The sequence below is a fragment of the Antedon bifida genome, chromosome 4 (genome assembly GCF_963402885.1).
Source record: "Antedon bifida chromosome 4, ecAntBifi1.1, whole genome shotgun sequence".
NCBI lineage: Eukaryota > Metazoa > Echinodermata > Crinoidea > Comatulida > Antedonidae > Antedon > Antedon bifida.
In genome coordinates, this window is record NC_136229.1 from 10,472,562 (window position 1) to 10,488,288 (window position 15,727).

A 15,727-nucleotide genomic window follows, 5' to 3' on the forward strand; every position below is an offset into this window, starting at 1 on the left:
ACTTTTTGAAGTCATAGCCGCAATTTTTTCCCCAAAGACTTTCTCTAAAAATCTAATGGAGGGAACCCCATTTTAGGTAGCAAATTTTGAATATTATGAATCCTGAAAACATAATATACATGAATCAAGGTTATGTATCTGTTGTATGCAAGCCAAGTTGTTTGGCTAAATAACTTCAGCATGTGTAATGAATTTGTTGCTTACACAGATTACGGTAATTCTCTTCTTTTTAGGTTTCCCTCTTCATCTCTTCTCCGGTTCCAAAAAATACATAATTCAGCTACTTGTGATCATCATATCACTGTGGTTATCATAGACCTTCATTCGCTTCCCATTAAACAATGTACTATCTTCAAGATCCTTCTTTTAACATTTTAAAATCTTATTTAAAAGTAACCAACTTTCTTGATATGTTCTATCTTGTCGCCTTCACTCCTCATTGCTATCTGTTCCCTGTTGAATCTTTCTTTGTAACAAACTTTCACCTTTTGTCAAACTTTCACCCACTTTCGATTCATTAGAATAAATTAAAAAACTAATTTCAAACTTAATTAAAGCAACTTTTTAGGATACTATGCAGCTTTTATCATTTCTTTTTAATTTGAATATTTTTGATTTTGAAATTTGCAATATAGAATTTTTTGAGAAAAAAAAAATGTATGCATGTTGGGCTAAAGAACATCTAACTAAAAATGAATGACGTTTCAGCTACAGTTTAGCTTTCTGTTGTTTATATTCATGCTCTTTTGGCGCCGGGTTGGGAAATACAGAATCAAGATGACAAAAATGGACGAACTCGCAATCACACATTCTCACACATTTTCTGCTTCAGACATAATGTATGTACAACTCAACATCGAATCATGAAAACAGGCTTTAGTGTGTACAGGTACATTGCTAATGTTATAGTCACTCTTTTATACACATTTTCTTTGTTGCTTTTTCAGGGAATTTTGCGGCCATTGAAAGAAAAACTGAGTGGTTCAAATGCTATGAATGCACGATTTGGTACAGTTATTGAAAATATTGGTGATATCAATCAAGATAGATATGATGGTATGTTTAAAAGTGCAGTTGAAACTTTACATTGCCAACAGTTCATTGAACTTTAAAATTAATTAAATCTATGAAAGTGAATGAAGAAAAAATGAAAAAATTTTTAATTTTGAAGATGAAAAAAATCCCACCCCAAGGTCCGAGTTTCATTCTGACCTAGTGGGCCTAAAGAGTTTCATAACATAAGTCCTGCACACTGCCCTGCAATGAATGCGGGACAATGTGGGAATCATGAGTTATGCAGATGGTGCCACAACCTATTTAATCTGAATGAACCATAACATTTAAATAAGAAATGAATAATCTAACTGAGGAACATACAATATCCTTAATTTAGTGTAATAAGATTATCTGACTGAAATTATCTGTAATATCTATCATAAACTCCTTATAAATTTGACTGTTAATTTTGTATTTCCTTAGTTGATCAATATATCCTATGATAATCTATTTATAACTGCAGAAAAGGATACATTCATTTTAATATTATTATGGTTGTTTATAATTTTAATGATAGGCTTATTGCAGAATTTCATGAATAAGATGTCATAATGTTATAAGGACATTAGATAGGAAGGTGGTAACAACATATGGGATGGTTAGAGAGAGAGAGAGTCTTCCTTATAATTATAACTTGTTATCAAAATTTAAGATAATTTTTTAGTTAAACTTTCACTTTCACTTTAAATTGAACACATTAAAAGGTTAGAAATGTGCTGTCAAAATGAACATCTGCACAAAATACAATATGTATTTCATCATCATCATCATTTCCAAGAGGTTTTCCAACTGCCACTTGTCCTGTGCATCCTGTTTCTTTCAAACTGATTGTTTATGTTCATTTCTCCCCATCCAAATGGTTTACCAACTGCCACTTGACCTGTGCATCCTGTTTCTTTCAAACTGATTGTTCATGTTCATTTCTCCCCATCCAAATGGTTTACCAACTGCCACTTGACCTGTGCATCCTGTTCCTTCAAACTGATTGTTCATGCTCATTTCTCCCCATCCAATGGTTTACCAACTGTCACTTTTTCCATGCTTCTGCATCATTTCCCCAGTTCTTCCTGTCCTGTGCATCCTGTTCCTTCAAACATATTTTGATATATTTCAATTGCATTTTTTTTATTCAGATGTTGCAATAGGTGCACCATATGAGGATGATAACTCAGGTGCAGTTTACATTTACTCAACGTCATATTCTGGTATTAGGCTTCGATATACACAGGTACACACTTTGTATATACTAACATAACATTTCTGAAATGAAAAATATATATACTGTATATATATACTGAGCAAGTCAAATGGCTGGGATGTTAAGGCAGGGCACTGTTTACTTTACCTAAGACAATATATATATTTGTATATGTACTCATATTATTTCCATTTTAATTGGCAAAATAAATTGAATCTGAATATTGGCGTATTGAGTTCAAGGCCAACTTCAAGGGATTAACAGCCATCTGATAGGAATGTAAATTAATTACTATTAGTAATACTATAGGCCACATGTGCTTAAATACATAAAATAATATATATATATAGCTATGTGATATGATGCCTTAATCTTTTTCAATAGCACTTATATTTGCATTTATGAGCATCCTAATGTATACCAGGAATACAAGACAATGAGCATCTTTGACACAAACACAATGATGTGGCTTCCATATAATAATTACACTCTATACCAAATCGCACTTTTGTTGTCATAATTTCTTCATATGCCATATGTCATGCATATATGTCATATTTCTTCCTTTATATATTTCAGAGGATTGCAGGCAAAGATATTGACCCTTTTGTGAGATCATTTGGAAGTTCTATTTCTGGGAAAGTGGACATAGATGGTAACATTTACCCAGATATAGCAGTTGGAGCATTCCTACAAAATAGAGTTTTTGTTTTGAGGTAGTATGACAGTACTGAAATGAGTTTATAAGTGTATAATATCTTAATATATCTCCAGTATGGAAATAATTGTTCTTTAACTTTCCCAAAAAATTAAAACAATTATTACAGCGCAGATTTCACTTTTTAAAATGAGCATTGTTTCTTTTTTTTTTAAAATATATATTTATATATAATATATATATTTTTCTTTTTTTGGCAATAAAAAAGTTAAGTTTAATATAGCTTGGATTTCATTTGAAACATGATACTATATTTAGATGATTTCTTTTCTTTTATAGAACTAAGCCTATCGTTAAAATGGAGACCACATTGAAGATTTCACCAAACCCTATCAACAAAAATCACACTAACTGTATAATTGATGGTAAAGCAGCTCTATGTTTATCATCAAACATGTGTATAAGATACACAGGCATTGCAGTCCCTCAATCACTCCGTAAGTATGGCTGTTTTAGAATGTGCTATTTAGTTAGCAATACCTTTCCATCTTCAGTCTCTCTACTTAAAGAATACATTATTATGGTTATCGTTCTTTTTCTTCGGCTTCTGTCTTTATTTTAACTTCAATTGCTAATGGGCAGCTAGAAAACCCACCTTTTTCTTTGTAGTACTGTACAGTATGTTCTGCAGGGTTTGTTATAACATTTCTCTTTTAGGCATAAACTACACACTTTCTGTAGAAAAGAACAAAGTACTTACAAATAGAGCACCACGTGTAGTCTTCCTTTACATGAGAGGGAAGACAACTGCCTCAAGTATTGAGAGGTTGGAGGTGGGACTGCAACATTGCTATAAATATGAATTTCAAGTAAAGGTAAGTATACTTGGATCAATGAATAATATTGTTACATTCTTTTATTTTATGAGACACTTTTTACACAAAACACATGATAGCTTTCTTTCAGCTTCTCTGTACCTGTATACAGACAAGTATCCATGGAATCTATATCTAAGTATTTAGTTCAAAAGTATTCTTACTTTTGATACTTTCGCTTAACAGATAGTTTGCAGTCTAAGTTGTTTATCTTTTCAGAAGGAGGTAACAGATTTTCTCAGTCCTATTCCATTCCATTTCACCTATGACCTAATAGTTCCTGAGCCACCGATGCTTACCTGCTTAGGAGGACCATGTCCTACGCTAGACATGAGTAGTACAGCAGGAGATTATGAAGAGGTACGTACTCACTGCTGATAGTATTTCTGTTAGTTATTAATGTTCTAGGCTATGATGTTTGTGGACATCCTCAGCAAATCATTCTAAAGTTTGGTTCCCATGTCGATGCAATGCAATGGCACACCACAAGTTGGCCGATCACAAGAAACATGATGTATGACTCATCTCAGCATGATTGGTCAAATTACCGAAAGTGGTCCTTGCATTGTATCCAACTAGAACCAAGCTTTAAAACATTATGCTCAAAATGAATAAAGGATGATTTTCTTAAATCTGTAAAATTTGATTTAATATTTCTCTGTTTTAATGGAAAGTGAAGAAATCTGCTGTCCTCACCCATTTAATAACATCACTAACAACCCACAAGGAGGGTGACCTAAGGAACAATAGAATAAAATTCTATGAAAAATAATAATTGTCTTTTCCACAATATTTTGAGCAATTAATTTATAATAACAAAACAGTCCAACATTGGCAAGACTTAGGCGTCCGCATCTTCCTTAAGATATTATTACCCATGTTTTATTTTACCCATTTGTTTAGTCTGTGCTATATAATTGTATACCACAAGTACATACGTTTAGGTGATGATATTTGTTTTCAACTCAAAATCAACAGGTGCGGTTTGCTCATAATTGCGGGAATGACCAGGTGTGCATGACAGATTTGAGACTGAGTGGTGAAGTACAAATTCCAGGGTAAGGCTTATTACACAACGAAGTACCTGGCCCAACTAACTGCAAAAGAAGAAATAAAAAAGAACATTTAAGAATCTTACTTTAATAGTGTGTTATATGTTGCACACACAACCACCTTTTTAAATTCTCAGGATTTGAACCCTGTAGTCCTATGTTATATAATAAGTACTGCCAGTGGACTGAGGTCACATGTCCTTCGTTAACTCTCAACCACTATCACTAATAATTGAGATCCCAACAACATTTAAACATTCTTCTACACTTATTAGATAATTGGTTAGTTACTTTACTTTGTTGTTTTATTTTTTTTATTGTCATTCATTGTCTTTGGTTAGCCTATTTCCTGTTACATTACATACATATTACATACATTACAAAAATGACCTATCTTTCGTGACAAGTTTAATTCTATATTTTATATTTGTTTCTTATTGTCTGTTTCAGGGGATCAAGATACCTGCCACTAGGACTTCAACGTCATATCTATGCTATGATACATGTGCAAAATATGGGAGAAGAGGCCCATCAAGCTAAAGTCTATATTACATTTCCTAAAAATGTGGTATTCATCAAATCAGAAAATGCCAGAGTGAGTGTTCAGTGTCAGTTCTTTGTTCATACGGCTTCTTTTCAAGCAATTATTTTTAGGTCAAAGCAAAACCTAACATTTTTATGGGTTCTAAGGTCCCAAATTCTTTTCTACTTTGCACTGCTGTACAAACTCGAAACTTTGTGAGATTAAACACCCTATTTTTTTTCTTTTCAGTTTTATTCACATTTAGTAATTTGTTTGCATATTATGCTGTCTATTTTGTGAGATCCTTACCTTTTTAGACTCTACATATGCCATTATTCACAATATGGACTGAAAATGGAGTAGTCCAGCACCATGCGGGCCGTACAAACATCTCTCACACATGACATCGTCCTCATATTCCGAGATCCACTTGATCATGGCGAGGGAATTGGGAGGATTGCTATACAAGTACTGTAGGTATCTCACTCATAGACTACCAACACGCCCTGAAGGTAGCACGATAAAAAAGCGGTCTGAGCTCTCCACTATGTCGCCGCTAAAATATCCGAAATGGGCACACCCTGAAATAACGCCCACGAAGCCACTGAGCCGCGCACCTCGTGCATATGCACTGGGAGTGGCAAGTGTGAAGATGCATACGCTGACTTGATAGCGGAAATGACCCAATAGGCTATCATAACATGCATTTGTATCACACACACACTGGGCACCAAAGCCTGCCTTCTCGCACAGACGAGTACGAGGATATTTTAGAAAAGAAAATGGTTGGTGGAGAGTGGTTCAGGGTTTGGGTCTTTGCTAAGAACCCTGCTCAGAAAGTGAGACAAACCGAATATGGTCCTGGGCTGAGAATAAACTAGACTCAGCATTGTGGGAAACTAAATTTGGCGAGGCCACCAAGTAGCTACCAGAAAGATTTTGCATTGATGGCGGTGAATGTGAGATATGACCAGAGGGATGAGGGAGAGAGGCGGAAAGGCATACGCCCACAACCCCAGAATTTTCAGCCAAATCGGGACATCATGAGTTTTATCGCTGCCCGACAGGTCTCTATGCGAGCTTGTGATGGGAACGCCAGGGGCCAAATCAGATCTAGATGGGCCTTAAGAAACAGTGGGGACTGAGACGGTGTGAGAACTGATATTTGATAATTAATAATGAAACCTGCGGCCTCTGTGATCTTCAATACAAGACCGACATGGTTTACGGGGACCTTTTTGGAATTTGCGAGAATTAGCCAATCATCTAAGTACATGAAGATCCTTACCTTACGGGTGGAATACTGCCCCTAGTGCTTTGACTACCCGAGTGAAGACCCGTGGGGCGGTAGACAGGCCAAACGGAAGGGCTCTGAACTGATATAGTTCCCCGTCCAGGAGAAACCGTAGCCAATGACAGCCATTTTTAACCTTACAGGGATTATAAATTGATAGCAACTTTAGAGGAAGGAGAGGAGGATCCCGCAGATATTAGCAGCGCGGATTCCTTCCCGGGCAGCCCTATCATGGGTGCGCAGGGTAGTTTCCAGGATTGCCTGAGTCTTATAGGAAGATGTTTGCTGATGGATTTATGTGTTAGTCATCCCAGAGCCAATTCTTGGCCGTCCGGGGTATCTAGGGTTCCCGAATCAAGGATTTATATTGGTTCTCGGCCAAGCACCAGGCAGATGGTTTTATGACCTTCTGTCTGTTGGCCTGACAATAAATTTGTCTCAGCAAGTCCGGGTAGATACCAGGTGTTTGGGAGAGCATGAGGTGTTTCATACGGGATACCCAAGTGGGAAAAAATACCCGGTAAAGCCCTAGAGATGAGATGGTGAAGCCCCGATGGGAGTGGCGTATCATCAACGTCAAATTCTGGCTCCGACCCATCTAAATATCAGTGAAATCCCCACAGACCCGCACCTTGATATCTGGATTATTAATCAAGGGGACGGAAAGAGGAGCCCTGGTCGATCAGCTTTAATTCACTCTCTCTCCTCTAGGGGCTTACTCACTTGCTGTGATATTAATTTAAGCATATCCGGGCTTAGAACATGAGACACAGGCGGCGGGTTAGGTTGTACGGCCGGGGCCCACTCCTCGGCAGGAATGAACTTCACAGCATGCCAGTGTATGCATGCCTCGCTGGTCGCAGATTTGCTGCATTTACGGCAGTGCGGGCAATCTAAATGGCGGACTAGCTTCGTGGACGGACGGGGCTTGCCACACACGGAACAGACTGCGGCTTTACGAGCAGACATGGCTACAATAAGGATACTGTAGTTTTCTAGGTAGAAGCAATTTCTTCAAGAATGCTGCTAAACACAATAAAGTCCAAGTAAAGGCTTGCGTTGGTGTTCTTTTTTATTGTTCTATCGTAATTAGTTTTTTTCAAGGTCACAAAGGAATATGTCATCCATGAGTTTGTATGACCCGCTACGGTGCCTGGACTATTCCATTTTTAGTTGTGTGCAAACGCGACTCTACAGCTCACTATGTCGGTCGGTTGGTTGGTTGGTTGGTTGGCTGGTCGGTAAACACTAACTCAAATTCGAGCACGCGACTGCAGCCATGTATATGGCCTTGTTCTTTCGAGGGGTGTCCATATTGGAAATAATGGCATTATAGTAGAGTCTACAGGTAGGTATCTTGCTCATAGACTACCAACAACACATTTGTGTATTACACCATACTGTAGCTCAACCTTATTGTATTTTTTTTGCTTTACAGTCATCTGTTGTAACCCTGTGTGAACCGAATCTTAAATTAAATTCTTCACTAACAACTGTAATATGTGATATTGGTAACCCTATGCCAGCAAAGGTAGAGGTAAGTTGTTTGCACAATTTATTAACTATTAATTTGGCTTGGTTACTTCCAATGAAGTGTACCTAATTTGGTTTTCTTAGTTTGGTAGTTTATTATATTATATATTTATTTATTTATACTGTCAAACCTAGTTTATACCAAGTGGGGTAACAAAAAAAAAAAATTATCAAAATAATATTCAATAAAATACAGTAGTTTACTTATATAGATGAACTTTAGTGGATCTTTGATTTCAGTTCATCTGAAATAATATAATTTCACTACTATTGCAGAGTGTCTTTAGATTGAAACTTGATGTTAGTGCAGTGACTGGAGACCAACAAGGATTCCATGTTATTATGGAAGCCAACTCATCCAGTCATGAAACAAACTTTACCAAGAAGAATAACATTGTATCACAATACATACGAGTAAGAGTTGAAGCTGATGTCACTGTTAAAGGGTGAGATGAAAGCCTTTAACATTAAATGTAGATAATTAAATAGATAATTTTATGTATTTTGCAACAACGGAAGTCTGTCAAGCGTACCTGGTTTCACTTGGTTCCCTCCCTGTCAGTTTATTATCTTCTAATAATAATATGATGCTAGACTTTGTAACTATTGACCTCAACTTTAGTTGTACTGTACTGTTCATTGTCATATTAAAAAAATCTATACAAACTGTATACTCTTTTGTCAGATTAAAAAATATAATGTAAACCGTGCTTCAATGGTTGTTGGATAATCATGTCCAATCCAGCCTCACATTATTGATGCAGTGTTTGTAATACTACAAAACATGCTTTATTTTTTTTCTCATTTTCTATTTAGTGTTGCCCATCCTGAACAGGTAGAATTTGGGCTTAAAAAAACTGATGTGAATGTCATATTGGAGCAATCCTTAGATCATGTTCAAAATGTTTCTGAGAGGTCAACTAATCGGCTGTATATAAATGAACTTTCAGATGAAGGACAAGTGATTGGTCCTAGCTTTACACATGTTTATCATGTAAGTATCAAATTATTTTCCCTTTTATTGTACTTTTTATTTCATTTCTAATGTTGTGGCTTAACATTAATAATATTCAAATAATGAATGTTTATAAGGGCAATTTGGTAAAAATAATTTAATTTCGAATGAAAATATTTGTTCCATTCCATGAATATAAAACAATTATTTTCTTTAACTTACTTACACACTTACTTTTAGAGTCTACAGCATTAAAAAGGCAGCACTCCAATTCTATATGCAGAGTACAACAATGTACACTACGTTTGTACACTCACTGTGTAACAAAAAGGAACATGCAAACAAAAATTCCAGTACTATGATGTAATTAGGAGTGCAATAGAACATTTATTGTATAACATGTGCCCTATTTCTATTTTTTGCATTTGTTTTTTTTTCAGGCTAGAAACATGGGCCCAAGCACAATACCTTATCCTTCTACAGTGAACATCACGATACCATGGCGAACTAAGGAAGGTGATTGGTTGATATACATCAAACGAGTTGAGGTAATTTTGATAATAATAATTGTTATGTTTTCTCCAAATGATACCTCTAACCTCTGCAAATAGAACTGTGCATATTGCAATACAAATACAATATTTTTTGTTCAACAGGTTGAAGGCCTTGGAGAGTGCGATTATAATTCTATTTTTAAAGCTCAACATGTGTTGATAAGAGAGCAGTATAACAATGTTACAACAGGTTTACAACAAGTTAGCGGTGCCAATGACGTAACATTCAATACCAAGATCAAATCACAGAGACTTGTAAATATTCAAATGTTTTTTTTATATCAGAACCGTAAAGTGGTGAAGGGTGGTTTCTGTGTGAGGAGTTAGGAAAGTTTTAAGACAGTTTCTGTCTGAAAGTTGTATGGTGTTTTGTGGAGGTGTTAGGATGGTTTTAGAATGGTGAGTTTTAACAGATGGTTTCTGTCTGTTAAGTTGCAGAAGTTAGGATTGTTTGTGTTTGAAAAGGTTTGGAAATTATGATGGTATGGGGAGTTGCAGAAGTTAGGATAATTTGTGTTTGAAGGGATGTGGAAGTTATGATGGTATGGGGAGTTGCAGAAGTTAGGATGATTTATGTTTGAAGGGGTGTGGAAGTTATGATGGTATGGGGAGTTGCAGAAGTTAGGATGATTTGTGTTTGAAGGGGTGTGGAAGTTATGATGGTTTGGGGAGTTGCAGAAGTTAGGATGATTTGTGTTTGAAGGGGTGTGGAAGTTATGATGTTATGGGGGGGGAGTTGCAGAAGTTCGGATGATTTGTGTTTGAAGGGGTGTGGAAGTTATGATGGTATGGGGAGTTGCAGAAGTTAGGATGATTTGTGTTTGAAGGGGTGTGGAAGTTATGATGGTATGGGAGTTGCAGAAGTTAGGATGATTTGTGTTTGAAGGGGTGTGGAAGTTATGGTATGGGGAGTTGCAGAAGTTAGGATGATTTGTGTTTGAAGGGGTGTGGAAGTTATGATGGTATGGGAGTTGCAGAAGTTAGGATGATTTGTGTTTGAAGGGGTGTGGAAGTTATGATGGATGGGGAGTTGCAGAAGTTAGGATTGTGTCTTTATGAGGAGTTGCAGAATGATACACATGCTCTAATGGTTACGCAACAAATTCAAATGAGGATTTAACTAACTTGGCCAAACTGCTATAATGCGAAGGTGTCCTCCAGCCTATTCAATCTCTGGTTTAGTAAAGTTTTATGTTCCATTTAAAATTAAAAGAAAAATTTATGATTATTACAAACAAAAATGGTTCTATCCATATTTCTTAATTAATACCTGCGCTTTTACAAAAGTGGTTCTATTATGATTGGTATGTTTTTAATTTCAGAATTGTAAAACAGCGGAGTGTGTTACCCTTGTATGTAATGTAGATGTTATGCCAATTGATGCCTACCTCATTGTACGGATTTATGCCCGTATTTGGGAACATTCCTTTATTTCAGTAAGATGTTTATTTCAATAAAAAAATGTTATGTTATGCAGGCTGACACAAACTAAGTAATGCTTCTTTTAATTACATAATTAATTTTATCTGGTGACATGACTTTGTGGCAACTAAAAATGAATAAAGACAGAATACAACCAAGTAGCAAACTTTTTATTTGATGTGTCATACCCTTTGCTTCCTTGCCATTTTCTTATTTATTGTGAAATTTATGACTTGAAATCTATATATTGAAAGCAAAAAAAACAGACAAACAACAACCTGACTGTTTCATTTTATATATCTGATTAGATAATTTGATTTTACTTACACTAACCTAATAAAAACATTTTAATTGTAGTTGAATCTGGGCTTAGCAGAGATTTTGACAACAGCAGAGATCTTTGTAGATGATGCCCTCAATCAGCATATTGAACCACTGAACCATAAGCCAAATATAGCAACAGTAAGTCTACAACTATACTTGAAGACATTTGACATCATTAATTAAGTTTTGTATCATATTCATTAACTTAGTCACTATTCTTATGTACCCTAAAGGCCAATTTACACAGATGAGAACCGTGTAATATGCCAGGCCTTTCCAAGCATCGTATATGGCTATGTGCATTGTGAAAAATGTGCCACCAATGTATTTTTTAATTTTTTGTTTAACCAAAAGTTAATTTTTGCTTTTGTTTTTCGTATATCCAAAACAATATTGAATAATTGAATCTTAGAGTGAGACAGGAAACTCCAACATTTATCTGAAGACTGAGGTCTGTGCTTCCCAAATCTTATTCCCAACCGATCATGGATTATTTTTCATTGCAGGTTAGCACTACTGTGTACACTGAAGAAGCTGTGACTGGTGATACCAAACTTCCATTCTGGATTATAATCAGTAGTGTTCTAGTTGGCTTGATTAGTCTTATTTTAATTGTTTTTATTCTGAGAAAGGTAAGTTTTAAAGTAAATTCTCACACCTAAATTCTACATATACGGAATGGACTATAATTATGGTTCTCTACCACTATGATTATTTGGGCACACATGAACTCAGATAAAAGATTAGAGAATAATCTAAAGCTCTGTCTACTCTATAAAACTTTATGTGACAAAAAAATGTTTTATGCCTCTATATGGACATGATGATGTCAAATCACTACCATAATTTGGGCACATCGCACTTTTTTGGTCAAACTAGGCACAGCCTACAAACATCCCTCCCCCTCTATAATAAATAAATATTGTAGTGTAAATTTAAGGTAGTATAAAACCGGGATCATAATACCTGAATACATAGCCGATAGAGATAATACTCCCTCACACAAAATATTACTGTATTATTATATAAACACACTTGTTTACATATAATAGAATTGGTAGACTAGTGTAATGTAAAAAAAAGGTACATGAAAAGAAATGATTTATATTTACTTTTCTAAGTTTAGGTACTTTTTAAACTTATAGATTGTATGTATGATTGTATTTAATCTGTATTCTTCACAGGTTGGGTTCTTTCACAGGAAACATAAGGAAGAATTAGATCAGTTGATAGAAGATGACAAATATGAGAGAGAAGGCCTTACTTCAAGGCAGGCCATTGAAGAAATCTGGTCTAACAGTTTTCATGATTCTGATATGTTTTCAAAATAGATTAAATAATTTTCATTTCATACTTTTGTTGTAACAAGTTAGCTTTAATGGTTCTGCTACATTGTTAAAATAGAGACAATTTTAAATTTTATGATATTTTCTCTAAATAAATATTAACAATTAAACTTTAATTCATGATTCTGATGTGTTTTCGAAATAAATATTAACAATGAATATCTTTCATGATATTGATAGTATGCTATCAAAATATAGGTTGGGGTTGGATTCTGTTGTCAGTATAGTGACAATTTTCCTTTAATGTTTCTGATCTGTTGTCAAAGTAGTGACAATTTGTCTTCTGATCTGTTGTCAAAGTAGTGACAATTTGTCTTCTGATATGTTGTCAACATAGTGACAATTTTCCTTTCCTGTTTCTGATGTGTTGTCAGAATAGTGACAATTTGTCTTTCATGTTTCTGATGTGTTGTCAGAATAGTGACAATTTGTCTTTCATGTTTCTGATATGTTGTCAGAATAGTGACAATTTGTCTTTCATGTTTCTGATATGTTGTCAACATAGTGACAATTTTCCTTTCATGTTTCTGATATGTTGTCAACATAGTGACAATTTTCCTTTCATGTTTCTGATATGTTGTCAACATAGTGACAATTTTCCTTTCATGTTTCTGATATGTTGTCAGAATAGTGACAATTTGTCTTCATGTTTCTGATATATTGTCAAAATAGTGACAATTTGTCTTTCATGTTTCTGATATGTTGTCAGAATAGTGAAAATTTCCCTTTCATGTTTCTGATATGTTGCCATCTCTTTCGTATCTGATCTGCTGTCATAATAGTGACAAGTTGTCTTTCATGTCTGTCCTGTTGTAATATTAAAATATTTCTAACACATTCACTTTCATTGCTGGTTACTTTTTAAAATGTATAAAGAACCATTTTCTTTCATAATTCTAAATACTGTAATTGCACCATTTATTTTGATTTCTTTTAATAGACTCTTATAAATAAAACATTTAAAGAAATGAAATGTATATTGATGTAGGCCTACCTGTAAATGTTTTAAGTGATTTTTTATAGACATAAATATAATAAATGTGGGGTAGTTTCTAAAGTAAAATTCAGATTATTTTGTGTCAACATCACTAAAATGGTGGAAATAATGCTTGTATTGACACTAGACAATCAAACAGTTTATAATTTTTTTTATCAAAATGCTAGCTACAAAGATAGCGATGCGAATTCCTTGTTTTTTTTTGGAAATTCATAGAATGTCTTGATTTAATAATGGAAAAACAGTCGCAGGCTTATGCTTATCAGTACTTTCCACTAAGTTCCAATTATCTAACAAAACGTGCTGGCCCACAGTGTAAATAGTGTATTATGTAAAGTTTTGATTATAAGGCATGTATACAATTTATTTTCTTAAAGCTTGTAAATAAGTACAATATTTCATGTTTTATATATTTGTAGTCTGTAGTATAAGATGAATATGTATTATATATTATATAAGGCAGTATGAGAATAACTATACTTCTACACTGCTCTCAGAAAATGAACAAATAAATTCTGATATTTTTGTGAAATACTTTAATTTGTGAATAGTGGGATTGATGTCTGAAAAGCTATAATACGGCAGTGGTTGGTGGTAATTAATTAGCTAAAATACTGGAAATGTACTCGAATGATGGCAGAGTCGGTTATAAGTTATCATTGTCGGTTCAGTTATAATAAACTACGTACATTCAAATACGTTTATATGTATGCTTTGTTCTTGGTTAGATGCCCGGATGCAGCTTTTACTTGAATTCATCATTATAACATTTAATATTGCTATTTTACCGCTGAACACTTCTATCATATGCATAGTCACGGAGACGGTCTTCAACACGATGTTTATGAGCTTTTTATTTCGGGTGGTGTACCAGATCGTGGTGCTGCACTATTCGCACGACTGTACTTATTGAGTGGCGACTGTAAACATTTCACTACTCTGTACAATGTAAAGATTGGTTCCCACTTGGAGGCAACATAGGACGCGTCAGCGCGGCAACGATTTAACCAATCTCAACACGATAGATCATCCTGTCGCTTGCAACATTTGTTTCCAGCAAAGCGCGCCGCAAGTGGGAAACTATAATTCCATAAGCTTGGATACGACTAGGACCCAACGCAAGTGCGTAAGCGCAATTACAATTACTGTCATGGTTAACTCGCTTGATTTGCGCTTACGTCGTTGTGTTGCGTCTTTGTGGGAACCAAAATAACCAAACAAAATGCCTATTAGATTTCTTAGGGCTGCGCCTGCTTTACGTTGCATGCAGATGATAACATTGCTTCAAGCTTGCTTTAGAGTGATGATGCACATTTTAATAAAACTAATAAAATAATACTACATTTTAAACTTTATTCTTTCTGTTTCACAAATAAAATAATGTATTAAAACTGAGTAAAATGAAATAAACTGTTTGAGTAATATTAGGACAATATATTATAATTTATTGAGCATTCCATTCAAAACTCTGTGTGCAGAAGATTTTTTATGCATTGGTGTGTCTTTTTGTCAATTTCTACCAATAAAAGATAAATATTGATCATGGCCAACTTAAGAACGGTAAACTTGCATAATAAAGATAAATTGAAAAAAACCACACACTTTATAATTGTCTTCTTCACCATCAAATTATTATTATTTTTAGTCATTGAACTTAGTGAAATGAAATTAAGTAAAAACTGAGTAAAACTAAGTAGAAATTGAGCGAAACCAAGTAAATACTGAGTGAAACCAAGTAAAAACTGAGTAAAATTAAGTAAATACTGAGTAAAACCAAGTAAAAACTGAGTAAAATTAAGTAAATACTGAGTGAAACCAAGTAAAAACTGAGTAAAATTAAGTAAATACTGAGTGAAACCAAGTAAAAACTGAGTAAAATTAGGTAAATACGGAGTGAAACCAAGTAAAAACTGAGTAAAATGAAGTAAATACTGAGTAAA

At 34.6% G+C, this 15,727-nt stretch overlaps 1 protein-coding gene across 2 annotated transcripts in view; it reads left to right on the forward strand.

The window, feature by feature from the left end:
• Window positions 1-14,491, forward strand: part of LOC144840060 (integrin alpha-9-like) — a 38,867-nt gene extending 24,376 nt beyond the window's left edge. For both annotated transcript variants that reach the window (XM_078695720.1, XM_078695719.1), the window contains 17 exons: window positions 948-1,056; window positions 2,190-2,284; window positions 2,834-2,970; window positions 3,252-3,409; window positions 3,630-3,787; window positions 4,007-4,147; window positions 4,766-4,845; window positions 5,290-5,434; window positions 8,095-8,193; window positions 8,466-8,635; window positions 9,006-9,183; window positions 9,585-9,692; window positions 9,801-9,953; window positions 11,021-11,134; window positions 11,478-11,582; window positions 11,951-12,076; window positions 12,629-14,491. In XM_078695720.1, coding sequence (XP_078551846.1) covers window positions 948-1,056; window positions 2,190-2,284; window positions 2,834-2,970; window positions 3,252-3,409; window positions 3,630-3,787; window positions 4,007-4,147; window positions 4,766-4,845; window positions 5,290-5,434; window positions 8,095-8,193; window positions 8,466-8,635; window positions 9,006-9,183; window positions 9,585-9,692; window positions 9,801-9,953; window positions 11,021-11,134; window positions 11,478-11,582; window positions 11,951-12,076; window positions 12,629-12,775 — 2,223 coding nt within the window. In that variant the 3' untranslated portion in view covers window positions 12,776-14,491. The remainder of the gene's footprint in view (window positions 1-947; window positions 1,057-2,189; window positions 2,285-2,833; window positions 2,971-3,251; window positions 3,410-3,629; window positions 3,788-4,006; window positions 4,148-4,765; window positions 4,846-5,289; window positions 5,435-8,094; window positions 8,194-8,465; window positions 8,636-9,005; window positions 9,184-9,584; window positions 9,693-9,800; window positions 9,954-11,020; window positions 11,135-11,477; window positions 11,583-11,950; window positions 12,077-12,628) is intronic.
• Window positions 14,492-15,727: the final 1,236 nt, after the last annotated feature.